Source organism: Colias eurytheme, chromosome 27 (assembly GCF_061535395.1).
Source record: "Colias eurytheme isolate Ceu_HAF_F1 chromosome 27, ilColEury1 Martin Lab GWU primary, whole genome shotgun sequence".
Lineage (NCBI taxonomy): Eukaryota > Metazoa > Arthropoda > Insecta > Lepidoptera > Pieridae > Colias > Colias eurytheme.
The window spans coordinates 3,979,829-4,006,757 of NC_143006.1; the positions used below are offsets into that span (position 1 = coordinate 3,979,829).

At 33.4% G+C, this 26,929-nt stretch overlaps 2 protein-coding genes across 2 annotated transcripts in view; one reads left to right on the top strand and one right to left on the bottom strand.

Annotated features, from left to right (window-relative positions):
• RyR (Ryanodine receptor) overlaps positions 1–26,929 on the top strand; it is a 128,049-nt gene that overhangs the window by 90,853 nt on the left and 10,267 nt on the right. The window contains exons 76-103 of the mRNA XM_090117172.1: positions 2,731–2,855; positions 3,219–3,339; positions 3,734–3,923; positions 4,584–4,833; positions 7,394–7,538; positions 7,876–7,988; positions 8,103–8,174; positions 9,863–10,021; positions 10,336–10,563; positions 11,659–11,768; positions 12,145–12,238; positions 12,552–12,680; positions 13,029–13,157; positions 13,956–14,135; positions 14,430–14,550; positions 14,924–15,034; positions 15,435–15,562; positions 16,573–16,703; positions 17,435–17,595; positions 18,367–18,568; positions 19,617–19,778; positions 20,348–20,504; positions 20,949–21,151; positions 21,765–21,968; positions 23,586–23,698; positions 24,653–24,752; positions 25,225–25,350; positions 26,199–26,292. Coding sequence (XP_089973298.1) covers positions 2,731–2,855; positions 3,219–3,339; positions 3,734–3,923; positions 4,584–4,833; positions 7,394–7,538; positions 7,876–7,988; positions 8,103–8,174; positions 9,863–10,021; positions 10,336–10,563; positions 11,659–11,768; positions 12,145–12,238; positions 12,552–12,680; positions 13,029–13,157; positions 13,956–14,135; positions 14,430–14,550; positions 14,924–15,034; positions 15,435–15,562; positions 16,573–16,703; positions 17,435–17,595; positions 18,367–18,568; positions 19,617–19,778; positions 20,348–20,504; positions 20,949–21,151; positions 21,765–21,968; positions 23,586–23,698; positions 24,653–24,752; positions 25,225–25,350; positions 26,199–26,292 — 4,058 coding nt within the window. The remainder of the gene's footprint in view (positions 1–2,730; positions 2,856–3,218; positions 3,340–3,733; positions 3,924–4,583; positions 4,834–7,393; positions 7,539–7,875; positions 7,989–8,102; positions 8,175–9,862; positions 10,022–10,335; positions 10,564–11,658; positions 11,769–12,144; positions 12,239–12,551; positions 12,681–13,028; positions 13,158–13,955; positions 14,136–14,429; positions 14,551–14,923; positions 15,035–15,434; positions 15,563–16,572; positions 16,704–17,434; positions 17,596–18,366; positions 18,569–19,616; positions 19,779–20,347; positions 20,505–20,948; positions 21,152–21,764; positions 21,969–23,585; positions 23,699–24,652; positions 24,753–25,224; positions 25,351–26,198; positions 26,293–26,929) is intronic.
• On the bottom strand, positions 300–2,189 carry LOC149896838 (uncharacterized). Its single transcript, XM_090117049.1, has 5 exons — positions 2,124–2,189; positions 1,082–2,026; positions 808–979; positions 669–727; positions 300–593 (listed from the first exon to the last, which is right to left on the bottom strand). The coding sequence occupies exons 1-5, from the start codon at positions 2,175–2,177 to the stop codon at positions 300–302; spliced, it is 1,524 nt and encodes a 507-aa protein (XP_089973175.1). The 5' UTR covers positions 2,178–2,189.

Genomic DNA, 26,929 nt, shown 5'->3' on the forward strand with positions numbered 1-26,929 from the left:
ATATTTCTTATCCATCTTGTCAAAATACACTACACTAGTAAATCAAAAGAGCCAACAACATATAAATACTTATAGTAATATTATGATGGTATAATTCTTAACCATTTTTGCAAAATGAAGCAACTGAGTATGAGAAAAATGAGTTAACCTAAAAGGGCCATAAATACTTATTATCTACTGCTAGAGAAGGAAAAATAGAGGAAGTAATAGCTGCTGCTTTTATTATAGGTTCAAATAAATAACAATTAAATTGACAATTATTAGTTCTAACACAATTCAAATTTTTTATTTATAATTATTTAATCACTATCCGAATCTTCATCATCATCATCATCATCGTCATCATCATCACTGTCACTCGATTCTTTAAACAAATTGTACGCCTGTTTACATTCTCTTTTGCAAGCTTTAGTGAAAGACTTTTTCTTCCCTCCACATTCAGTAGTCGAACATGCACTATCTCTAGCATAGTAACATGCTTTAGTACATTTCTTGGCTGATAACTTTTGACATGCCTTTTCGAATCTATCGCGGAGAGTGTTAATCGTTTTGTAGTCTTTCGTGTCGTTTTGTAGTTCTTTTTCTTGGTTCACCTAAAAGTTTATTTTAATAAGATACCTAATAGCTTATATTGGGCAAATTTAAATTCTGATATTTTAGAAACTTACCTGCAATCCAATTCTCATTGCCGGAAGACATAGTTCAATATATTTAGATATTTCGGTACCTAGAAAAATAATTTTATGGAATTTATTAAATTATTATTAGTAAAATGCTGTCGCTAAATATTCTTCTTTGACTTACCACTGTTTCGTCTGTCAAGGTTGAATTCGTCGGATTTGATAGAATCTGATGATTTGTTTTTATTAACGAATTCCTTGATGCAACCCTTTTTAGAATTTTCCTTAAAACTGCTTTTAAGCGAACTTTTGCATTTGGATTGCAAGCGACATACTGTTTTGCAAACAGCTTTTAAGGCCTGCAATTAAAATTGTAATTATAGAATATTGCCATAGTAGAGGCATATTCTTTAATTCCACACTACTATTATTTGACAATATTTTGGTAACGAATGCCTTACTTTATAGCATTTTCTCACAGCCACTTGTAAACAGGCATCACCGTACGCATTTCGAAGTAAATAACTTTTCAGTTTCTCTTTCTCTATTATTTCACTTTCAGGATTTGAATCTGATGAAATTTCATCATTATTATCTTTATCTTCAATTGCTTTCGGTCTTGTTATTCTGAAATTGACATGCTCATCATTTAGATGTTTAAGACTGATTGGTTTATGTACCACCTCTTGCCACAATCGATCTGGTGAAAATATTTCAGCATAGATAATTCTTTTAACTTTTCCGTCCCTTTCAGTTTTAGATCTTAAAATTGGACGAGATACTTTATTGAAATTCCTCTTCGCGTCACTCTTTATGTTCTCTTTCTGTATTTTGAAACGTGTTTTTACATTTTTGCCTGTTTTATGACGCTTTGTATTTTTACTCTTCACTTTGTGCTTCCGATCTTTAGGTTTCTTTTCAAGCGTGTAATTAAAACGTTTAGTTACTATTTCCATTTGATTAGATTCTTCACTTGAAGCTTTATCGTATAATTTTGCTATGCTTTCACTAACATTGAAAAGTATATTGTTTCCTTCAACACTTTGCACGATTATAATTTCTGAATTGTTCTTGGGACCTTCAGGTGATTGTATTTCGTCACTTCCCTCATTTTCTTCATCGAATATCATTTGAGTCATTTGTAAACCTTCAGTCGTTGGTTCGGTGTGGAAATTATCTCTCTCATCACTATCAGATGCCTTATAAGACTTAAATTTATTTTGCTTTTGCGCGTCGGCTTTTGAATTATCTTCGTTTGACTTGTATATGTCTTGCAATTGTTCATAGTTCTTTATTAGTTCTTGCAGTAATTTATTTGCCGATGAAATATTTTTTAGTACATCGTTAAAAAGATTTTCCTTCACTTCATCGCTATTTCTTATTATTATGGTTTCTTTACCGAGTACCTGTTCATAAACAAAATTATAGAAAATTTAAAAACGTAAATGAATATTCAGAAACAATATTATATAATGTGAAATCAATATTTAAAATGTACTTTACCGAAGCAACATTTACAAGTAAGAGCACGTGTAGCCTGAAATTGTAAAACCACATTTGAATTTACATAATATATGGAAATGATAAAGCATATCACCTTTTATGCGTTTTGCTTTTTATGCAATGCAATACCCATAAAAATAAATAATAAGATATTTTTGCAACGTAAATTTATTGTTTCTTACGCAATTTGCTTTAGAATTACTTCAATAACTAGAGCTAATTTTGTGCTATGTACTATATCATTATGTTATCAAAATACTTGCATCCTCCTATAAAGTACCTACTTACTTGAAATCTAATATTATTCACTTATAGGACAAAATATACTATTCTATAATATATAGTAAACATGCTACCCAAAACCAATTAAAAATTACCAAAATGTTACGTTTGTAAAAACATTAACTAGGCTTTATGATAATTTCAGATTTTGATTTGTATCTTAAAGAATAGATAAGAAAACGTAAACGCTAAACAAGCTAAAAGTATGACAACAATACAATTTATACTAAAGAATAATTGTATCCATGAATACAATTTCAAAAATAGTATTAGTAAAAGTCGTAGTTGTAGTAGTAGTAGTAGTAATAAACGTATTTTATTACAGTGGACGAGATTCAAGTAGCATCCTATAAGATGCTGGGATCGCTCTACACTTTGGGAACAGACGTAGCTCTGACGCACGACAGGAAATATCTTAAAACTGAAATAGAGAGGCACAAAAATGCATTGGTAAGTTATTTGTGTATCATAAAAGGCTACATAGGTTTAACGATGAATGTACTGTTAATTCCCTGCATTTTAAAATACCTTAAAATGTGAATTCTAAGCCTGGAAGCATCTGTAAGTTAACCTAACTTTTCAACTGACTTCGAAAAGGAATAGTTTCTCATTTCGACTGCTTTTGTTTGGGTTTGTTACTCCATTACATTCGACAGGGTGAACAGCTTTTGACGATTCTTCCTAAGTTGAAGTCTTCCTAAGTTGGTTGCCTCCCACGTGTCTATTTTAGTCTAATTCTGACAATTGCAATGTGATTTACTTTTTTTAATTATTTTAATCTTCACTAAGCACTTCTAATATTTTATTACCCAGGGTTCATGTTTGGGCGCGTTCAGTTCAACATTCCCGGTGGCGTTCTTGGAGCCTCATCTCAACAAACACAACCAATTTTCGCTGTTAAATCGTATAGCTGATCATTCTTTGGAAGCTCAAGGTATTTTTATAATATTTTTCTTGAGAAAAAACTAAGAGAAGATTATGTTATTTTAACATTAGTAATTGCGGGTTATTTTGATTATCAAACTGCCCTACTTATATTAAACTTGAAACAATATGTAAGATGTTTTGTAATTTGATGATTAAATTGAAATTAGCAGTTTAACTAAAAAGTAAATATGTTTTTATACTTCTTAATCTGAAAAGAAACTACTTATAAAAGTGAAGTCCCATGTCCCCTAGTGAGGTAAATCAAACTACTTATACCTAATAGCCATATAACCCAGAAGTATAGTTGGATACTTTGAAATAGCTTAAAAATGTTCTTCAAAATAATCTGCTATAAGACCAAATCTTTTGACCATTCATTTTTTTAAACATTTGATCCTCAGACATTATGGCCAAGATGGAGCAATCCATGCCCACACTAGAAACGATTCTAAACGAAGTAGATCAATTCGTAGAATCAGATAAAACATATAACGAAGCACCTCACATTATTGATGTGGTGATGCCTTTATTGTGTTCGTATCTACCGTTCTGGTGGGCACAGGGACCTGACAATGTTACTCCTACTGGCGGGTAAGTTATTTCTGCTATTTTTAATTTGAATCATATTTCTGCTACAATAAATTAGATTGTTTGAAAGAATTCATAGACTGTTTGAAAGTATTTCTGCTATTATAAATGTGACGTTTGTGAGAACTTACGAGTAATAATTGGAAGGTCATATTGTGATAACTATTTTGATAAGTGTTTTCAGTTGGCTACTTTTTCAAGTAAAATTTATTTTCGTTAGTTTTGACTTCTACCGTTAACACCGATTTTTAAAGTGAATCGTTTAATTTTTTGTTTAATAAATAGCTTTTGATAACTGTTTCAAGTACATTTTTAAAGTATAATACCTACCAATAAACTAATCAAAAATACTTATCTAAACAACACTTCATTGTTTTAAGTTATTATTTTTGTAATAGCTGTTTTTAGCTGATACACACACGTTCTTTTTTAACGTGATAACGTTTTTAAAATCGTTTTAGTCGGGTGACATGTTCAGAAACTTGTGTCACACCAAAACCTCACGAGCGCGATCGCAGGTATAACGAGAGAGAGACGGACCGATCTCCCGTCTCATCTCGAGCGCTGCCACCAATAAGACGTTATCACGTAAACATCTCGATCGTAAACCTACTTTACAAACAACCAATTTTTTAAAGAAAATTTCTGAATTTTAAATTCCAGCAACCACGTAACCATGGTAACCGCGGAGCACATGAACCAACTCCTCAAGAATGTGCTAAAACTAATAAAGAAGAACATAGGCAACGAGAGCGCCCCCTGGATGACACGCATCGCAACTTACACGCAGCAGATAATAGTGAACAGCTCGGAGGAGCTGCTGCGCGACGCGTTCCTGCCGCTCGCCGAGCGCGTGCGCCGCCGCACCGACAACATGTTCCACAAGGAGGAGAGCCTGCGCGGATTCATCAAGGTGAGTGTGCAATATAGGGCACGGCGAGGAGTTATGGTGTACAATATAGTGCACGGCGAGGAGTTATGGTGTACAGTATAGTGTACGGCAAGGAGTTGCGGTGTACACTATAGTGCACGGTGAGGAGTTGCGGTGTACACTATATTGCACGGCGAGGAGGTGAGGTGTACAATATAGTGCACGGCAAGGAGCTGTGGTGTACATTATAGTGTACGGCAAGGAAATGCGGTGTACACTATAGTGTACGGTAAGGAGTTGCGGTGTACACTATATTGCACGGCGAGGAGTTGAGGTGTACATTATAGTGCACAGCAAGGAGTTGTGGTGTACATTATAGTGTACGGTGATGAGTTGCGGTGTACACTATATTGCACGGCGAGGAGTTGAGGTGTACAATATAGTGCACGGCAAGGAGCTGCGGTGTACACTATAGTGTACGGCAAGGAGTTGTGGTGTACACTATAGTGCACGGCGAGGAGTTGCGGTGTACACTATAGTGTACGGCAAGGAGTTGCGGTGTACACTATAGTGCATGGCGAGGAGTTGCGGTGTACACTATAGTGCACGGCAAGGAGTTAGGGCAACATTATACCATCTTAATATTCTATTATAAAGGCGAAAGTTTGTAAGTATGGATGTATGGATGTATGGATGTTTGTTACTCTTTCACGTAAAAACTACTGAACCGATTACAATGAAATTTAGCACACCTGTATGTGTGCTAAATTTCATTTGGGTAACTTGGATTAACACACAGGATAGGTTTTATCCCGGAAATCCCAACGGGAACTATGCGGGTTTTCCTTTGAAAACGCGGGCGAAGCCGCGGGCGGAAATCTAGTTGTCATATATGCTAAAGTACACACATTGTCATTGTTATTGCCACACATTATTTTTAATTTGTTCACGATTACTGGACACCGTTGACATGACATGCTAAAATAATAAAAAGTTTTGCCTTTTAATAACTTATCGTAGATATGGGGCATTTCACGCGAAGCGGACACAGATTTTTGGGTCAGGTTACCGATTTCGGTTATATTTTTAACCGACTTCAAAAAAAAGGAGGAGGTTATCAATTCGGCCGGTATGTTTTTTTTTTTTTTTTTTTTTTTATGTATGTACACCGATTACTCCGTGGTTTCGGAACCGATTTACGTGATTCTTTTTTTGTTCGATGCGGGATGGTGTCGAATTGGTCCCATAAAAATTTTATTCGGATAGGCCCAGTAGTTTTTATTTTATGAGCATTTTTGTCTGTATTTGTAAATGTTGCAAGTGCAAGTTTGAAGTCGGTTGTTTTTAACGCAGTTATTGACTTGTAGTATGTTACACCTGTATATATCCTCGGTATGTATACGAAATATTTTTGCATTTAGAAGCTTAGTTTTCAAAATACAGGTCTTTGAAGATGTCAGCGAGCGCGAGGCATGCATGACTTTGAATGTAATTATCAGTTCAAGAAAAGGATTTTTTTAATAAATTGATGACTGAATAATAACCCCCATTAAAAAACCTTTTTATTCTCATATTTTTGATTTCCAATTTATTTTTAAATTCCTAAGAAAAATTAAAAAATATTTTTCTTTGTAATTTTTTACGAACTTAGCATATTTTTAAAATTTTTTAAGATCATTAAATAAATGGCTTATATTATGCTTAAACTACATGCCAAGTTCTAGAGTGGTCATCGCAGAAGTTTCGAAGCTACATGTATTATAATGGCGAAGCGCGGCAATATCCCCATATATCTGCATCCCCACTGCACTGCGTCGCGCTAACCAACTAGGGCTAGTATGGGGATATTGCCGCGCTTCGCAATTATAATACATGTAGCTTCGAAACTTCTGCGATGACCACTCTAGAACTTGGCATGTAGTTAAAGCATAATATAAGCCATTTATTTAATGATCTTAAAAAATTTTAAAAATATGCTAAGTTCGTAAAAAATTACAAAGAAAAATATTTTTTAATTTTTCTTAGGAATTTAAAAATAAATTCGAAATTAAAAATATGACAACAAAAAGGTTTTTTAATGGGGATTATTATTCAGTCATCTATTTATTAACAAAATCCTTTTGTTGAACTGATAATAACATTCAAAGTCATGCATGCCTCGCGCTTGCTGACATCTTCAAAGACCTGTATTTTGAAAACTAAGCTTCTAAATGCAAACATATTTCGTATACATACCGAGGATATATACAGGTGTAACATACTAAAATATAACCGAAATCGGAAACCTGACCCAAAAATCTGTGTCCGCTTCGCGTGAAATGCCCCATATACCTCATCATGTGCTTACAAGCAAAACTCGTGATTCAAAAAAAAAATCCAATTAACAATAATATTTAGCAGTTCAAAGCCATTAAAAATATAATTTACACAGGCCAAAGGGTTAATCGATTAGGTTTAGGCTAATTATTTTTTTGTCAATTTCCAAAATGGTTAAATCGTTTTAATTTATGTCTAAAAGACAACTACAGTACAATTTTAATAATTTCCTATACTATTTTAGTTTTCAGTTAAATTAAATTGACTCCTACCCTCATATCCACAGTCATCAACAGACGACACCTCCCAAGTGGAGTCCCAAATACAAGAAGATTGGCAGCTCCTAGTTCGAGATATTTATTCGTTCTACCCGCTGCTTATCAAGTATGTGGACTTGCAGAGAAACCACTGGCTGAGGAATAATGTGCCTGGTGGGTATTGGTTTAAGTTGCATTTTTGTGTGGCATGGTTAGTTTATTATTGTTTTGCTCTTGGACGTAAAGAAAGTTCTCTAGAAAAGTTTAGAACTGGGTTAAATAAATTCTGCCAATTTTTTATGTGAATCCTGGCGAATAAGTTTCGAATTGTTTGTTTCTCGTTTCTGACTACACTACTTAACAGAAAAGTAAGCAAAAATTTGGAAATAAGATAATGGTGGCCAGAAACTTACTTTTTATTCATAAGTGTGTCAATATAATATACCTACTTGGTACTTTTCGTACTTTTCAAGCATTACATTAATATTGCCACTTAATTCTTTTCTAACAGAGGCGGAAGAGCTCTACAACCACGTGGCCGAAATATTCAACATCTGGTCCAAGAGCCAGTACTTCCTCAAGGAAGAACAGAACTTCATATCCGCCAACGAAATTGACAACATGGTAAGTTGCTAAATTTGTTCACGCCATTATGTCATCTATTCTTATTTCTATAAAGGCGCAAATAGCTTGTGCAGAGCCTTTTCTATGTGTATTAAGCACTTTTTTGGCACATAGGTGTTGATAATGCCCACAGCGACTAGACGAGTGACTACGATTGTTGATGGCACTCCTCAAGGTGGCGGAAAGGTAATTGTGTTTGTCTGTTTGTCCCTCTGTACTGTCTTCTTTCTCTTTCCGTGTGTTCACTAACTTGTAATGTAAGTATTGTTTAGGTTGGATGAATTTATAGCACATTTTGGTATGATTGATATTTTTCATTGATTGAAGGTATTTTGAGGCAATTGCATCCTTGTCTATTTTGATTCTTTCGAAGGATCGAGTTTAAAATTTCTTATAACATAGAATAATAATTAAAACACGAAAGGTAATTTTTTTTTTTACTCTATATTATTTTGCTTTTTTTAATAGCTTAGTATTATTTAATTTGCTTGGAACAAACAACCATACTTACAAAACACAGTAGACAGACGCATGTTCACTTTTTGAAAAATAATTTAAATGAATTAAAAACGAGAAATGAATAAGTTTTCCACAAAATTTTCTGTAGCTTAGATATTTCTCCTTGATATACAGGGTGTCCCACTGTTGGTATACTAAGCTCAAAGGAGGTTATAGTTTTGCATACGCTGAGTACGTAAAAAATACTTAAACAGCATAATTACGTCAAAAATTTTTTGCTAAATTTTTCCTGAAAATTCATGTTTTCTTCTCTAGCTTCACGCAACCGGCATATACCGCTTGTCTAATGTGAGCATTTTGTCTATGAAAACGTAATCTTTAACGATACCTCACGTGCGGGTGGCAAAGTTGGGCGGGTTGCTTGTTAGGGGTGTACACATAGAGTTTTAAGAATTCATCTATTTGAAAAAAAAACTTCGTCTGGAATTTTTTAACTATTTTTTACGTGATCAGTGTATGCAAAACTACAAGTCCCTTCGCGCTTAGTATACCGATACTGGGACACCCTGTATTTTATTATACTTACTTAAACCTAAAGTTTAATTTACAATTTATGTTATTATCACATAATTGTGAGCTCTGAAGACTTTTCTTCCCCAATTTAAGTTTATTGAGAACTTTCCTACTTCCAATTTCATAATTTTACATTCACTGATACGTTTAAAAGCATCATAGCAAAGACCTATTTTCGGAGAAACAAAAATCTTCAGGGTTCACAATTACACCAAATCATTATAGACGTACTATAAACAACTCGACTCAGAATCGCACATTAAAAGATCCTCATAAATACAAAACATTGATTGAAATCATCACCTTATTTAATGAGGTTCGAAGTCCAGGGGCCTTAGACAAAGTAACAATTAAAAAACGATAACGAAGTTAGAAAAGGCAAAAATGTATGGGATTGACATACGCCGCGTTAGATCACGTGGTCTATCTAATGTCAATGCCATACATTTTTCCTTTTCTAACTTCGTTATCGTTTTTTAATTGTTACTTTGTCTAAGGCCCTCATTCATCTCAAAACTCTGCCTATTGCAAGTATTGGTAAAATTTTGAAGTGAAACTTCTTTATCGGGTTTGGAAAAAAATTTAGTGTAACATTTTTTCGTTACGCGTGACATTTTTCCGTTACGCGCCATCTTTTTCTTATCCCTACCACGCGCGATTCGACGTATTTCTGTAAAGTTGCATATAGTTAATTATTTTTTGAAAAATAAGGTCATAAAGAAGTTTCACTTCTTACGTGTGTACACTAGTACACGCGCACATTTTTTTCTTTGTGATTGTGAGTCTAGTCGTATATTATACGTCAAAACCCAACACTGTAACGTGACAAAAAAACAAAGCAGAAGAAGAAGAAGCACCGCGACAAGAAGCGCGACAAGGACAAGGAAGTGCAAGCGTCGCTGATGGTGGCCTGCCTCAAGCGACTGCTGCCCGTGGGGCTGAATCTCTTCGCGGGACGGGAGCAGGAGCTCGTGCAACATTGCAAGGATCGCTTCTTGAAGGTTATTATTATATTGTTATTGTAGCATTGTTAGCTTTAATTGAAGTGAAAACTTCTTTAGCGGCGTTGAGCACTTTTTCTGTAATGGGTATAAAATCTTAAACTCGCGTCAGGACACGTGACCTGATCGAAAAAGCGTAAGACGGATACCATTCCAAAATATCAAACATGCTGTACGTTAATAATCAAGTTTTCACTTCTGCCGGCACTCCCGGAGTGCAACCCGTCTTTCGTCTTATCATTGTCAACACAAGCTTCTAGTCTGTTAACATAACTTTCCTTAAAAAAATTTAACTTTATAACAAAAATTTCCAGAAAATGTCCGAACAAGACGTCGCAGAATTCGCGAAGACCCAACTAACGTTACCCGATAAAATAGACCCAGCGGACGAAATGTCCTGGCAACACTATTTATACAGCAAATTGGGTTCTAAGAGCAAGACAACTATAACTGTGGAGACTTCAGAGAATAAAGCGAAGATTATAGATGATACTGTGGAGCGGATTGTGGCTATGAGCAAAGTGCTGTTCGGATTGCATATGGTGAGTGTACTTTATTGCAAGGGAGTAGGGTTCATTTTTAATTGATAGCGGGTATTAGAATTGAGGTTTAGGAATATTTAATTACATTTATGTGCTTTATGGACACGGGTTAAGATTCATTTTTGTTTGATGCGTAATCAGTGTATATTATATATTTTATAATGGATTAAAACGGGTTTCCTACTGTTAGAATAACGGTTTTAGATGGAAAAAAATTTAATTAAAAGGCTACTTTGACAATATAAGATGGTTCTGGTATGAAGATGAATTAGCAGAATTATGTAAAATGTGTATTATAAATGCAGTTTTTTTTACTGAAAAAATTAATAAATTAGAACTTCTGTACTGTTATTTCTTTACGTTATTGTATTTTTTTTTTTTTTGTATTTACGTATGTTTTGATTACAATCTCGGAACCATTAATATTTCAAATTTTATCAATACATATATTCCTCCTTATATATATTTTACCCGTTTCCCCGATATTTCCAATAGATTGACCACCCGCAACAAATGAGTAAGAACGTTTACCGTTCCGTCGTGTCCATCCAAAGGAAGCGAGCGGTTATCGCCTGTTTCAGACAAACATCACTGCATTCGTTGCCAAGGTTTATATACGAGTGTTGTGTGGAAATAATATCTTTGCGAAAAAAATATTTTTTTTTTGTATCGCAAGGGAATTTTTTGCCTATTTATCTAACTCAATGCTAGTTGTTTGGATATTATGTTGTGAACAATTAATTTTTTCAGATTATTTTTTGTGTTCTTAACTTTGTCTTGATGACTTTGTGTTTGGTCCTCGTATTTCGTAATTTATATGAATCTGCTAACAGAGTAATATAATATGTATCCCAATTTATATTATTATCCATAACAACCCAAAAAAAAATTATATTTCAATCATTTATTTACAGTAAATGAATGAAAAATGTAATTGAATTTTACCATTACCATTTTTTTACCTGATATATTCACAAAAAAAAAAGTTATTACTTAACCAATTACCAATAAACCAAGCATTTTTCTAAAAAAAATATTAAAAATAACAAAAATATCCCAGACTAACCCGCATGATCTTGCATGCTGCGTGGACAGGCTACAAAGCCGAAGCAAATAACCAACAACTGGAAGCGAGTGCTCTGCGCCGCGCGGAAACGAGCCGCTATGGCTTGCTTGCGATCCACGCATCTTTATAAGTTGAGCCGGTATGGGTGTTTGAGTGGACTTCATTTTATTGTGTAGACATTTTTAAGGATTTTTGTTTGGTTTTAAATGCGATGTAATATATAGATCAAAGATAAAAAATCGAATTAATGTAAAAAGTTGCTGAATAATGTGTGCATAATTTTAAAAAAATTAGCTAGATATTTTTCTAAGAAAGATTTGTGCAAGAGACTTCTTTCAACAAACTTGAGACTTTATTGGATTATTTAATCGCAACAGTTTGTTAAAAAAGTCTGTTTTAACATTTTTGCTTTATAAATGAGCCTAAGTTATTTTTGAAAAAAATACTATTGAGTATTTTAAATTAAAAAAATATTGTTTTTTTTACGTATTTTAACATACAATTAAATGTAACAGGCATAGAGCATGCAACATCTTCGCAAGGACGTACTACGAGTTATGGTTGGAAGAAGAGAACATCGGACAAGAAGTTATGATAGAAGATTTAACGGTAAGACAAATAAATCCATAAAAATATCGAACAAATGTGGTTAAAAAATCTTGAAAGTAGTGAAAGATACAGAAATTGACAATAATTATTAGAATTAAAGCTTTTCCTTTAATTCTAGCTCTTATCAAGTCTAGGTTCTAATAAATGGAAAAAAAGAGAAGAAAAACACAAACAAAAGCTGTTCAACATCCCCACTTTTTATAATTATTAGGCTATAATAAATAATAAATAATTATAGTAATTAGGCATGCCAACATTTTGTTTTGTAATAACAATAAAACTATAAAAAATTCAAATCAACCCTTTTCCTTAGCAATCATTTGAAGACGCAGAATTAAAGAAGAGTGACGTAGTAGAAGAAGAAGGCAAACCGGATCCGTTGACTCAACTGGTTACAACATTCTGTCGTGGTGCTATGACTGAACGGTCGGGAGCTTTGCAGGTGACGTTTCTAGATTATTTTATAATGTTCTAACTTCTAGAAAGAGTCAGTATGTTCTAGGATTTCCTAGTATATTTTATCCGTGGATTCACTCCCGTGGTCCGTTCCTGTTGGTCTTAACGTGATGATATATAGCCTATAGCCTTCCTCGATGAATGGGCTATCTAACACCGAAAGAATTTTTCAAACCCGTCCAGTAGTTCCCGATATAAGCGCGTTCAAACAAACAAACTCTTCAGTTTTATAATATTAGTATAGATAATAAAATGTATTTCACCATATATCTACCCACACAAACACCTTACACTAAAATTATTTCTCAACACAAAAATAATAATTCCGGTACAGGAGGACCCCCTGTACATGTCGTACGCGGACATTATAGCGCGGTCGTGCGGTGAGGAGGAGGAGGAGGGGGGGGACGAGGAGGAGGGAGCCGAGCCCGAGCAGGAGGATGAGGGCAAGTCTAGTATACATGTGAGTTGGGGGAATTGTAAAAAAATACAAAAAATTAAAAAAAAATCAAGTATCAAATACACTAATTAATTTTTTTTTTGTTTTTCGATTATGAAACACGAAAAATAAATATAATATAACAGAGTACGACAAAAGAAAACATATTGTTGCAATGCAAATTGGTATGAAAATTTAATTATTGGAGAGTCTTTGTAAATTTTTTATGTGGTCAATGGACATCCACCAAGAGCAGAATATAATAATAACATTAAGAAGTAAGTTTTTTTTTCTCAGAGATTATTCTTTTAAGGGATAAGGACTTACTTAAGTAAGTCCTTTTCTGTAAAATATAAAATGTTTAACAACATATAATTATTATTGTATTTTGTAAATTGTTACATGCAGAAAACAATGGATATGTTTATGGTAGGTAAAAAGGTGAATGTGACTTTTATATTTCAATAAGCTTTCAAAAGCTCTTTTATTTTGCGCTTTATTGGTACTCTAAAAGATGCGGTAAACATAGAATCAGGTAGAATTATTCAATCATAGAGTATATTGCTAAAAAATACAAGAATTAGAATAGTTCTTTGTAAATACTTTACTGTTAAAGACAGTATAGTTATTACAATGTACTTTCATAAATTAATTAAAATTTTCAGCTTGATAAAAATTAGAAAAAAATTGCAAAAAATAAACATACGTGTATCACAATGTTGTCATTTACAAATGCTATAAATGCAAAAACGCTAAAAAATACTGCACCTAATTTTCTTCAACCTTCTTAATATACCCTTAAAAAATCAATTTTCCATACAGGAACAAGAAATGGAGAAACAAAAGCTCCTCTTTCACCAAGCGCGTCTCGCTAACAGAGGTGTAGCAGAAATGGTGTTACTTCACATATCCGCTTCTAAAGGTTGTCCTAGTGACATGGTGATGAAGACCTTACAATTGGGAATATCTATATTGAGAGGAGGCAATATTGATATACAAATGGTGAGTTCATCATCACCAATGACAACATTATTATCATTAACACTACCTATTTGTTCATCGTTGTCATCATGAAAATCATCATCATCATCGTTGTGATTGTTCTGATCGTCATCATCCCATATTACAACATATATTTTTTACAAACAGTTTTATGAATGAAGTAGGTCCTTAGTTATAAAACTTTGATATAAACACTAAAGACAAAGTAGACAATCATAAATTGTATATTACACCAAAATAGCTCAAACAATTTAGATTCCTAATCTTACTATTAATACACTATTTCTATTACAGGGAATGTTAAACCACCTAAAAGACAAGAAAGACGTCGGCTTCTTTACTTCCATCGCCGGTTTGATGAATTCCTGTTCTGTACTCGACTTGGACGCTTTTGAAAGAAATACAAAAGCGGAAGGTTAGTTATTTTAAACCTTAGTCCAATTACAATAAAGCATATAATCGCATAATAATATGTGTGTGCCTTGAAAAATATTTTAAACCTTATTTTCATTACAATAAAGCATATAATCATCACGTCTGAACGGTGGCTGACAAAAGATTATAAACCTTATTACAAGCACTATAATGCATATAATCTTCAGAGTTTATTCGTTGACCAATAAGAAAATTTTAACAATAACCACTACAATATAGAATATACTCATCTAGTCTTAGCATAAGACTAACAAAAGATTATACAATCATATCAATAATCGTTAGATCCTTCTCATAGGATTAAATAAATATTTTAAACTTTATTCACATACTAATAAAGCACATATTCCCAGGTCTGGGCGTGGGGCTAGAAGGAGCAGCTGGCGAGAAGAACATGCATGATGCGGAGTTCACTTGTGCGCTGTTCCGATTCATACAACTTACATGTGAAGGACACAATTTGGGTGAGATTTTCTTTGAAATTAATTGTATCGATGGCAAGGATATTAATGGAGGATAAAATTTTAAATAGATATTTAAGAACTGCTCCTTCGGTCTTAAAAAATGGTTTGCTAGAAGCAACAATAGCTTTTAAAAATTGAATTAAATTATACCTATGGGGCAAAATAAGCTATTTTCTTTATCCCGCTGCACAAACAAAAGCAAAAGGATACACATTTTATTTGCGTAATTCTTCGAAGTTCATTTGAGTTTCTTGCATTTATCGGTTGTTTGTTCTTTCATTTTCTTCGATTTCTACATCCCAATTACTATCATCGACCTCGTATCACTTTTTTTAAAGAAACAAGAAGCAAAGATACTTATACCATAAATACTAAATTTCAATACTATCAATAAAAACAGAATGGCAGAACTACCTCCGTACGCAAGCCGGTAACACTACAACTGTGAACGTCGTCATTTGCACTGTGGACTATCTGCTGAGATTGCAGGAATCTATCATGGACTTCTATTGGCATTATTCGAGCAAGGTTTGTTTGTTTTGATAAATTCTCTAAAATATTCTATAGCTTATAAAATCTAGGGATTAAAATTGTCTTAATGATGTCTATATCTATTTATGTAATAACTATAGCCTTAACATATTTTGTCTGTGTTTCGTTTATTCTAAATGAAAAAGCACTTTTTCCTGATTGCTCTATACAAACATATCTTTATCAATCTTTGATCAAATCTCGTAATTTTTCACATGCTAAAACTGAAAACATTAGTATGGTATACCTGAAAATGTTGGTTTCGAAAATTGAAATAGATGATCGCCAACCTCCCAAAGGAGAAGGTATTTGAAAAAGTACCTGAAAATATAACATTATCACCATCTAAAACCCCTACCAAAAGAGAATTAACAAAAATGTGTGCGTGTACTAGTGTACACACGTAAGAAGTGAAACTTCTTTATGACCTTAAAAATGTCACGAGTATGGCGTAACGCAAAAATGTCACGCGTACGGCGTAACGCAAAAATGTTACACTAAATTTTTGTCCAACCCCGATAAAGAAGTTTAATAAATTAAATAATAAAAATACCATCGTTGAAATTATATTTTTGGTTTTATGGCATTCAAATGCTTTATAAATATAAATTTATAAAGAATAGAAAAAATTCGATCACGAGGCGGGACTCGAACCCGCATCCTTCGCGCCATTCCGGGGCGGATGCCTAACCAACTCAGCCACAAAAATATAATTTCAACAACAAAGGTCGTGTTCCATCGTTACAATATTGTATTCACTGAAAAGTGCTTCATATTGGTTGAAATGGTTGTTAATCATCTCAATAGATGGCGCGCGGTGTGTCCCTTCAGACACATAAAACTGAAAGAATAGAATAAATTCGATTGCTCGGGCGGGTCACGAGTGGCTGAGTTGGTCAGGCATCCGCCCCGGAATGGCGCGAAGGATGCGGGTTCGAGTCCCGCCTCGTGATCGAATTTTTTCTATTCTTTATAAATTTATAAAAATACCATCATTAATATTCCAGGAACTAATAGACCCAGCAGGCAAGGCTAATTTCTTCAAAGCGATCGGCGTTGCGTCTCAAGTGTTCAACACTCTCACTGAAGTCATACAGGGGCCGTGTACTCAGAACCAACAGGCTTTGGCACATTCTAGGTTTGTATTAATTATTTTATTTTTAATTATTATTCTAAGACTACATAAGAATTGTAGGAAAAATAGAGTATTTAAACTTTTTTGTAATAATAGTAAGATAATTTTGATCGGTATAGTGGAATTTTTATTGGTAAGAGTTGAACAGGGAATTCTGTAGATTTTTTCGGTTATTTTGATATGGGAAATTTTCCAGCAATTTATTATTTTAACTATTTTGTTTTTGTGAAATTATAACAAACTTATATCAAGTTACAACTTTATTAGTATAATCGATCAGCTACGCCACACAATTTAACTTGAATCTTCATTTTTCATTTCATTTTCATCTTCATCCTCATCCTTTTCATTCTCACCTTCATTTTCATTTTCATTACAAAATAACTATAACAAAGATGATAAAAAATCTTAAATTTTTAAAACACTGGACTTTTCATCCTCATCTTTATTTTCGTTTTCCTTTCAAAATATTTTCCTTTATAAATATGATCATTATTATAATAAACTAGCCGCTCCGCGCGGTTTCACCCCCGTGGCTCCTCTCCTGTTGGTCGTAGCGTGATGGTATATAGCCTTCCTCGATAAATGAGCTATCTAACACCGAAAGAATTTTTCAAATCGGACCAGTAGTTCCCGAGATTAGCGCGTTCAAACAAACAAACAAACAAACTCTTCAGCTTTATAATATTAGTATTAGATTTGATAATATGTAAAATCTAAAACCTATATCCCAGGTTATGGGACGCAGTGGGCGGTTTCCTGTTCCTGTTCTCTCACATGCAAGACAAGTTATCTAAACATTCATCTCAAGTGGACCTGCTGAAGGAACTGCTCAATTTGCAGAAGGACATGATCACCATGATGTTATCTATGCTTGAGGGGAATGTTGTTAATGGTGAGAAAATTGTGTTGGTAATAAAAAAAATAAAGAAAGCAATTCTGTTAATGGTAGGATTTTATTTAAGTAAAAAAAGACGGGTTGCACTGGGGGAGTGCCGGCAGAAGTGAAAACTTGATTATTAACGTTGAGCATGTTTGATATTTTGGAATGGTATCCGTCTTACGCTTTTTCGATCAGATCACGTGTCCTGACGCGAGTTTAAGATTTTATACCCATTACAGAAAAAGTGCTCAACGCCGCTAAAGAAGTTTTCGCTTCAAAAAAAGAAAGTAGGTAATTAATAAATGTTAATGGTAGGATTTGAGTTAAGTAAAAAAAATATTTATGATGAGGGTTTTTGATAAAATAAAGTAGATTTGTTTTATGTTAATCATGTTGCAAATCATGTTGATGTTGAAATTTGTATTCAAACTACATCTCATTCGCCATATTTCAATCAGTCAGCTAACAACTTTATTCAGATTAAACGGCAAACGTATGGAATTAACCCCAACACATTATACATAATAAAATTATCCTAACACATTGTTTTTTAAATTACTAGGACGACGTACTCCATGTTTGGCAAACTTGACATTATGAAAACCGGTTTTATTAAAGTGAAACTTTTATTACATCGTCTCAAACTTTTTGGTCTGTGTAGCGCATGTCGCGTGACGGTCGAACAGTACGATAATTATCGTACAAATACGATAATTTTGTGCCTAAGTTTCACTTTTACCGTGGTTTCATAAAACCACACAACATTTTTTTTCATTTATTCAGGTACAATCGGTAAACAAATGGTGGACACGCTAGTAGAATCAGCATCGAACGTGGAACTGATTCTCAAATACTTCGACATGTTCCTAAAACTAAAGGATCTGACCTCAAGCGCTAGTTTCAAGGAAATTGATACAAATAACGATGGTTGGGTTCTGCCTAAGGACTTTAAGGAGAAAATGGAACAGCAGAAGAGTTATACACCGTGAGTACTAGTGGTAGTAGTAGTAGTAGTATTAGTAGTTGGAGTAGAATTAGGTGCATTATTCAAAGAAATAGATTAGTTTAGTGTGGCCCAAAAACTTTTAAGAGAAAATGAAACATCAGATGAGTTACACACCATAAGTCTGTCTCTTTATGTGGTGTAATTTTTTTGTTTGGACAGATTTAGTTGATCTGAATCATTATCTATTGCACGCCTCATAAGCGAAGCGTTGAGGTGGGTACTACTGTCACTTCGCGCAAAACATCTGATTTTTCAAACTTAAAATGTCTTTATGTATCATACATTGCACTTGTAAGATAATACATACACACACATATTAAGAAAAAACACTATTTTTAACGTTCATGATATTTTTGATGTCATTTTTGTTATTTAAACTAGTTAAAAAACAGTTTAAAAAAGTTCTGTCTTGGACGTCCGTGTGTCTGTATGTGCGGATCCTTTTTCTTGTTAACACGATAGCGACCGAAATACTTTACTAATCGAGTCTTTTTTTTTCTCTTACGCTTGAGTATGCTCAGGAATAGAACCCTTTCATTTTTCAGGGTCTGATTCGATGTGGTTTAATTGTTATTAAATAAACAAAAATAATAATTAATAAATATTTATTAAAAAAAAATTATGAGGCGTGCACTTTTGGATTTTCCAAATTATTTATTTCTGCAGTGTGTTTTTATACGGACCGATCTCATACTTTTTATCAAGTTGTTATTTTTCTGGCGATTAACTTTATACCTTTTATACCTTTATTCATATAAAGTTCTGAAGTTGTCATATTTTTCTCTCCCTCAAATGATTCTCTTTCTGCAATATTATGGTCTGAAGTTAACGGATCTCATTGTCTTTTGGAAATGTTTCATTGTTGTTTAGATGATGTAATAATTTTTCAGTGTTGCGTATAATTTCGATTTATTTTAGTTTACTTTAATGACTTCTTAATTTAAGAAGTCTGCTGTATGCTGCATCATAAGACGAAAATTATGTATTTTATAAGTATAATCTCAATTAATTAACTTTTATTTCACAGGGAAGAAATAGAATTCCTCTTAGCCTGTTGTGAAACGAACCACGATGGTAAATTGGACTATGTTGGATTCTGCGACCGTTTCCACGAACCTGCTAAGGAAATTGGTTTTAATTTGGCCGTGCTTTTGACCAACTTGTCGGAACATATGCCTAATGAACCTAGGTTAGTAATAATAATATTTTTTTTTTAATGTGTTGTGGATCGAAAAGCAAGACTGATTTATTTTACACTTTATGTTTACACTTAACAAAAAAGAAAGACTAATTGATTTCCTAGTTGCCGAATGAGGATAGTAATATTTATTCTTCTGTGTCCTATTAACAGACGGAATTTTCATGGTTTCAAAGTAGGTCGAACACATTAGCGCTTAATTTTAATTTAGAAAATATATTTACACTGGTGGGATGATATAGGATGTGATGGAATTAGAAAAATAGCATTAATTTTATTAGTATTAAAATGTCCGTGAATTTTATGTAGATACAATACAATTAAAACGCTTTGAGATTTCGTTTATTATTTCAAAGACTGATAAAGATTTAAATAGAAATACTATGAATTATGTATGCGAAGATGCCTAAAAATCAAAACGTGGTATTGACCATAAGGCCGACCAGTATGAACTGACACCATAAAAAATATCACCAGCAAGCGAACAATAGATGTAGGGAAAAAAATTTAATAAGTAGAAATTACTTACTTTTTCTAATAAAAAATATTAAATATTTCAGGTTAGCTCGTTTCCTAGAAACAGCGGGTTCAGTTCTCAACTATTTCGAGCCGTTCCTCGGTCGTATAGAGATCATGGGCGGCTCCAAACGGATTGAAAGGGTTTACTTTGAAATTAAGGAGTCTAACATTGAACAGTGGGAGAAACCGCAAATTAAGGTATTATTGGAGATATATGAATATATATGTTAGCTGTTTCATTTCTGATAACAAATATAAGATTTTTAACATTCATTTTTTCTTTTGCAAAAAAGAAATAGAGAAAAGTATCAACTTTACTAACCATTTAAAAAAAATTGCAATCTTTACAATTATTAATAGCTAATGACTTTCAAGTACCCCAAATTTATTTTATTTATTTTTGTTTACTTGAGAAAATAAGCAGTCGTATAACCACCAAATGACTTATTTTGTAATCTAGACATTTATAACTCGATTACCATTATCTTATTAAAAAGAAAATTCCAGCAATAAAAAACGACTTTTAATGATGATGATGGTGATGATACTAATATTAACGATGATGATGATTACCCACCACTAAAAGATCACACATCTAAACCTTTCCTAAAAGATTATAATTAATCGAAAACTTTTTTCCAGGAATCAAAACGAGCGTTCTTCTACAGCATAGTAACAGAAGGAGGTGACAAAGAGAAATTAGAAGCATTCGTGAATTTCTGTGAAGACGCCATCTTTGAAATGACTCACGCGTCCGGTCTTATGGCCGCGTCTGAAGAGTCGGCTAGTGGACCAAAGAATAGAGAAGCCGCGTATACTTATATGGGTGATGATGATGATGAACGGTGAGATTATATTTTCTATGTTTTTGTGTAGGTCTATATCTACATATGTCTGTATCTCTGAAAAAAAGTGTTCGTAATTGTATGTGGGTGATGATGATGATGATGATGAAAGAAGAGATTATTGAAATGTTATTGATTATTGCTCTATCTGTATCTATATAAAAATTGTAAGCATTTGTAAATGGCCTAATGGCGGCTTATGAAGAGTCTGCGTGTGGACCGAAGAATAGAGAAGCCGCGTATACGTATATGGGTGATGATGATGATGAGCGTTGAGCTTATTATGTGTAATTGTGTATGTCTATATCTACGTATATCTGTATCTCTTAAAAGAAAAATCGTTCGTAAATGTAAATATTAAAAAAAAATTGTCAATGGTCTTGGATTGGAACGCCCTACCCGCTTCCGTCTTCCCAGATAAATACAACTTAAACTCATTCAAGGCAAGAGTGAATGGGCTCTATCTAGGTAGGCATGCCCCTTCATAGACTGCATCACTACTTACCATCAGGTAATGGTGCAGTCAAATACCTGGCTATTCCTATATAAAAAAAAGGTCACGTCATAACGTGAATTTTTTTATTTTTAATAAATGATCCATTTTCTTTTGCAGAGCCGGCAAAGATCCCTTCCGTCGCGGATACCAATCAGTCAAGGACGGTATTGCCGCGGCATTTTCGTCTTTATCGCCCTCAAATATAAAGGCGAAAATCGCAGATCTTCAACAAATGCCTCCCGCTGAACTTTTCATTGGATTCTTTAAGCTGTTCTTCTATTTGTTCTATTATATTGGATACGGATTTGTTGTTGTTATAAGGTGAGTTTTTTGGAATAAAAAAGTAAAGTAGTAATGCTAAGTGGGGGTAGTTGATAATTACTTAATTATTAATTGAGGGTACATTGAAAATTGTAATTCTTGATTCGATTTTTACAACTCATACATGAAATAGTATATTTTTGTTGGTAAAATAGTTAAGTTGGTAATGTTATGTGGGGGGAGTTGATAATTACGAATTGAGGGTACATTGAAAATTGTAATTCTTGATTCGATTTTTACAACTCATACATGAAATAGTATATTTTTGTTGGTAAAATAGTTAAGTTGGTAATGTTATGTGGGGGGAGTTGATAATTACGAATTGAGGGTACATTGAAAATTGTAATTCTTGATTCGATTTTTACAACTCATACATGAAATAATATTTTCTCAAATTGCTTTATTTACATATTTTTAAAAGCATATTTTTACAAATATTCAGCCGTACGCACGTACTCATAGATACTAATCTGGTCTGAAAATCATGGTCACTTTTTTTTAGTTCCCTTTTCTGACTAAGAATTAAAAAAAAATCCTAATATCTTATTGTAGCTGGGATTTTTTCAAAAACTACTGAACTATAATTGGTTTATTTATTTATAACAAAATTATTTATAGTAATAAGAAATTAATCTCATTTCACGCTTAACTCGGTGCACAGTCATTGGTAAATGATCATTGTTATTATTTAAGTTTTTAAGTATAATACTTTCTTATGAAATTTTGCCACGTTTTTATCTGTTTTCTTTTCATATCTCGAGCACTATATAATTTAAATTTTAAATATTATGTGCACCACACATTTTTTTCTTCTGTGTTTTTTATATTCGAATTTATTAAGATTACTGCACATTTGACATTGCACTTTTATCTCAAATAAGTCACCTACATATAATTCTTCTATGATAAAGAAAATTCTTAATTTATAAATTGTGGTGCTAATTTTAATCATGTATCTAGATTGAATCTTTTATAAGTTTCAATTATTATCAGGGTTTACTTAAAATAATAGTGTGTCATGCACACTTTGTCGTTTTTCATACTTTTTTATATTATGGTTTATATATGCATGCAGATTAGATAGATATCCGTAAATTTACACGTCTTATTCGCTGCAATCGCCATTACATAAACTTTTAAAATAGCCTCATAGCATAGAATAGAATATCTGTGCGTTGCTATATCCTTTCTAATAATTCTATATTCTATATGAAACCTTATGTCTTAGCTTATAAAGTCTATATTCCACTGCAACTTAACCCCGTAGGAAATTAGTTGGTGTGTTTTCATAACATGCTTCTTAAGGCTATGTTACCTTATCCAGAATGTAGCTGTATAATGTATATGCAACTGTATGACTAAATGCATAAAGTCTACATTCCTTTGCAACTATACCGTATACTGTTTACGTATATATTTGATACAGGTAATGTATTTCATTTCCTTGTATATTCGAATTGTGAATACGATACTCTACCTTACAAAGGATTGTAAACTTTATTCTTATAAATGTTTACAATCCTTTGTACACATCTAGGTATATACGGTTTGCTACTATGTCTGATACGATATTATGCCTTATGCTATAGCTCATAAAGACTATAATCCCTTATCTAGGTATATATTCGGTGTTCTACTCGGTCTAATGCGAGGGCCACAAGTGGAGGAAACACCCCCAGAGCCAGAGGAGGAGGAGAAAATCGGTCAGTTCAAACACAGGTTGATGCAAAGTAAGCGACACAATGTATACGCGTTCGCTTCGCTCGCTTCGGTCACCGCGGGGAGGGGGGGTGTAAAGGGAGAGGAGTTATACGCCTTTGCTGTAAAGTTTTCCGGTCTTTTTTTTTCCTTCTATATATTACAATAATGCAATATATTTTGGGGACGGGTACCTGTTTCCTGCAATTTAATACATATTTCATTTTCACAATATGTTTGAGAAAATTTTAATTGAATTAAATATTTCACTTCCACATTTTTAATATCTTCTTGAATAGTATGCAACTTGTTTATAATTTGCAAGTTATAATGGTGACCGAACGCTTGAAATACAAACACATTTAACGCCAAACGCAGATTATATCTAATACGTTTTCCAAATTTTAATATTCTTAAGGTTTTTTTAATTAATAACTTAATCGAATCTGCTTTTGGATTAACACATGCTTTTTTATAATAATGCATACAAACAATCTAATACATGTCATATTGAAGCCATTTTGGTGTGAGCAAATAAATATTCATTTATTATAAATCAATAAATTAAGCTATTGAACATTTTTTTTTCTTATAATTGATTTTTCATCACTGATCTTTCGTTGATCAATTTTCCACACAATAACTATTTTTATTACACTACCTATAATTATTTTATCCTGTACATATCAATTATGATCATCAATTCAATAGATTTTTGTATTCTGTACTATATCCTTAGATGACTATAGACGTCTACCATACTCAAAGTTTTTCCCAATCTACAAATAGCAAGAGCAGCTAAAATTCTTAGCACCTTTCACTTCCTATATTTAATTCATGGTTATTATTTCTATCAAATTCAAACTTTTCTTTCAAGAATATCTTTGTACCTTTTTTCACTTCAAAAAATATCATTTTTAATACTATTCTTTACCTTTTTTCATTCCCAAAAATATTGTTATCTATACTATTTAATTATTATCTAGGTCCCGCTCGACACTTGCCAGCATTACCGGCAGCTGATGATACTGGACAAATGCAAGTTTCCGCTTTCGGTCTAGATATCACTAAAGAAGACAATGGCCAGTGAGTGTTCTTCTTTATTATTGTAATTTATGTTTTTCGGAAGAGGAGAATGTATGAGAATAATAACCAAAATGGTGAAAAATAGTGAGAAGGGTGTTCGTTACCATCAATCTGCTATGAAAGCCGTGAACAAAATATTAAAAACTTGTTACCTTTTGCCCAGGTTGCCTGGAAGAGATCACTTGATAAGGCCTTCTAATAAACTATAATATTTTTGACGTGATAACGTTTTTAAATCGTTTTAGTCGGGTGACATGTTCAGAAACTTGTGTCACACCAAAACCTCACGAGCGCGATCGCAGGTATAACGAGAGATAGACGGACCGATCTCCCGTCTCATCTCGAGCGCTGCCACCAATAACACGTTATCACGTAAACATCTCGATCGTAAACCTACTTTACAAACAACCAATTTTTTTATGTGTAAAATAAATTCTTATATGTCAAATAAAATAAAATTAAAAACATACAGGATCCAAGTGAAACCTCACGAGTCACCAAGCGCCTCAACGCCGTCTAGCGGCGAGGAGGCGGACGCGGCGCCGGACGACGCGCCCGACTCCGACGAGCAACCGCCCTCGCTCATTGATCTGCTCGGGTGAGACAAGCACACAAACACTCATTACATGTTTTTTTTTTTTTATTTATTAATTTACCATTTATTAACACTATATAATCTTAACAAATTTTCGCCAAACTGTAAAACAGTTTGTTGGCGTTGCGCTCCTACTTATTATAGATTACCCTAGGTTATACATTGCCATATATATGTGAAGTCCCATGTCCCCTAGTGGGGGGCAGATGCATTATACATCTGTTTCACTGATCGATTTTCTTTAGGGACAAGTAGGTGATCAGCCTTCTGTGTCCTGCCAGACCGAAACATTTTTTTTTTCTTCGTCTCCACCGGGAATCGAACCCTCGGTGTTACGCTCACGCGTCAACCACTATACCGAAGAGGCGGACTCATTATATTATACAATGTGGAAATTTTCGATGGGCCCTCGAGGGAAAGTACTTGAAATACTGGAGATAGCGAATTTTGCTGAAAGGCAGCATCCCTTTATTTTTGTCGATTTGAAGAATGAAATAACGAATTTCTTATTTAGTTAGTTTGAAACGTTCTGAATATACTATCGTACTTTAACTCTAGGCCGGCTACTCACGAACCTGCCGCAGGGGCAATATTGGAACAATCTCGGTTGGACGTCGGTCGGAGCAATTTCAGTTGTTTTCAATTGCCCCTGCTTGCCTATACACATCACAATAAAGGAGCCAATTAAAGGGTCCAATTTCAAAATTGCCCCTGCTGTACGTGAGTAGCCGGTTTAAACACTATGCTGCATTACAATATGATTTACTTCACCGCACTATCATGCTACACAACACTGTACCAAATAATTGTGCACTTCTGAAACATTAAATTAAAAATAAACTTCATTTCAGTGGTGAACAAGCGAAGAAACAAGCACAAGAACGTATGGAAGCACAGGCCGCGCAACAAGCCGCTATGTCGGCGATTGAAGCTGAAAGCAAAAAGGTAAAATAAAAAAATTTATGTGTAACAAATTTAGTTTCGAAAAAAGACACTAAAGCGGTGTTTTAATTAGTTATTCATCCTGGCTTTGCTCAATTTCATAAAAGTACCCGTTTATTTCCATGAAAAAAAGGATTTAAAAAAATGACTAGAATAAATCATTTAATATTTGAGAAAGTTAAACCATAAAATCATTCTTTGTTTGTCATAGTTAATCCATTATTTATAACGTAACTCATAACATTGCTCATGCAGCTTGGAAAGGATAAAACATATGATCGTTATAAGAAGGTGGGTAGCTTCTGGCTCATGAAATATTCTTGGGATCTTATTTTCGCTTCTTTATTATTTGTTTTAATAACTTATTGTCGAGCCAATTTAATAGGCAACATTTGACGTCTATCAATTTTATCTTCGAAGAGAGGTAACCTGCTTAAAAACATCGATTAAAGTGAATTAATCGATACGGATTTGAAACATTTGTCAATCGAATTTATTGATTTATGATAATTTTTATTCACAAGTAATCAATGCATTCGATTCTAGATGTCAGATTTCGATTTTTAGAGTAACGTCTCTGGTATTTAAAAAGAAAAAAGGTTTATTGACACAAAATTGTAGTGACGTCAGTTCTTCAATT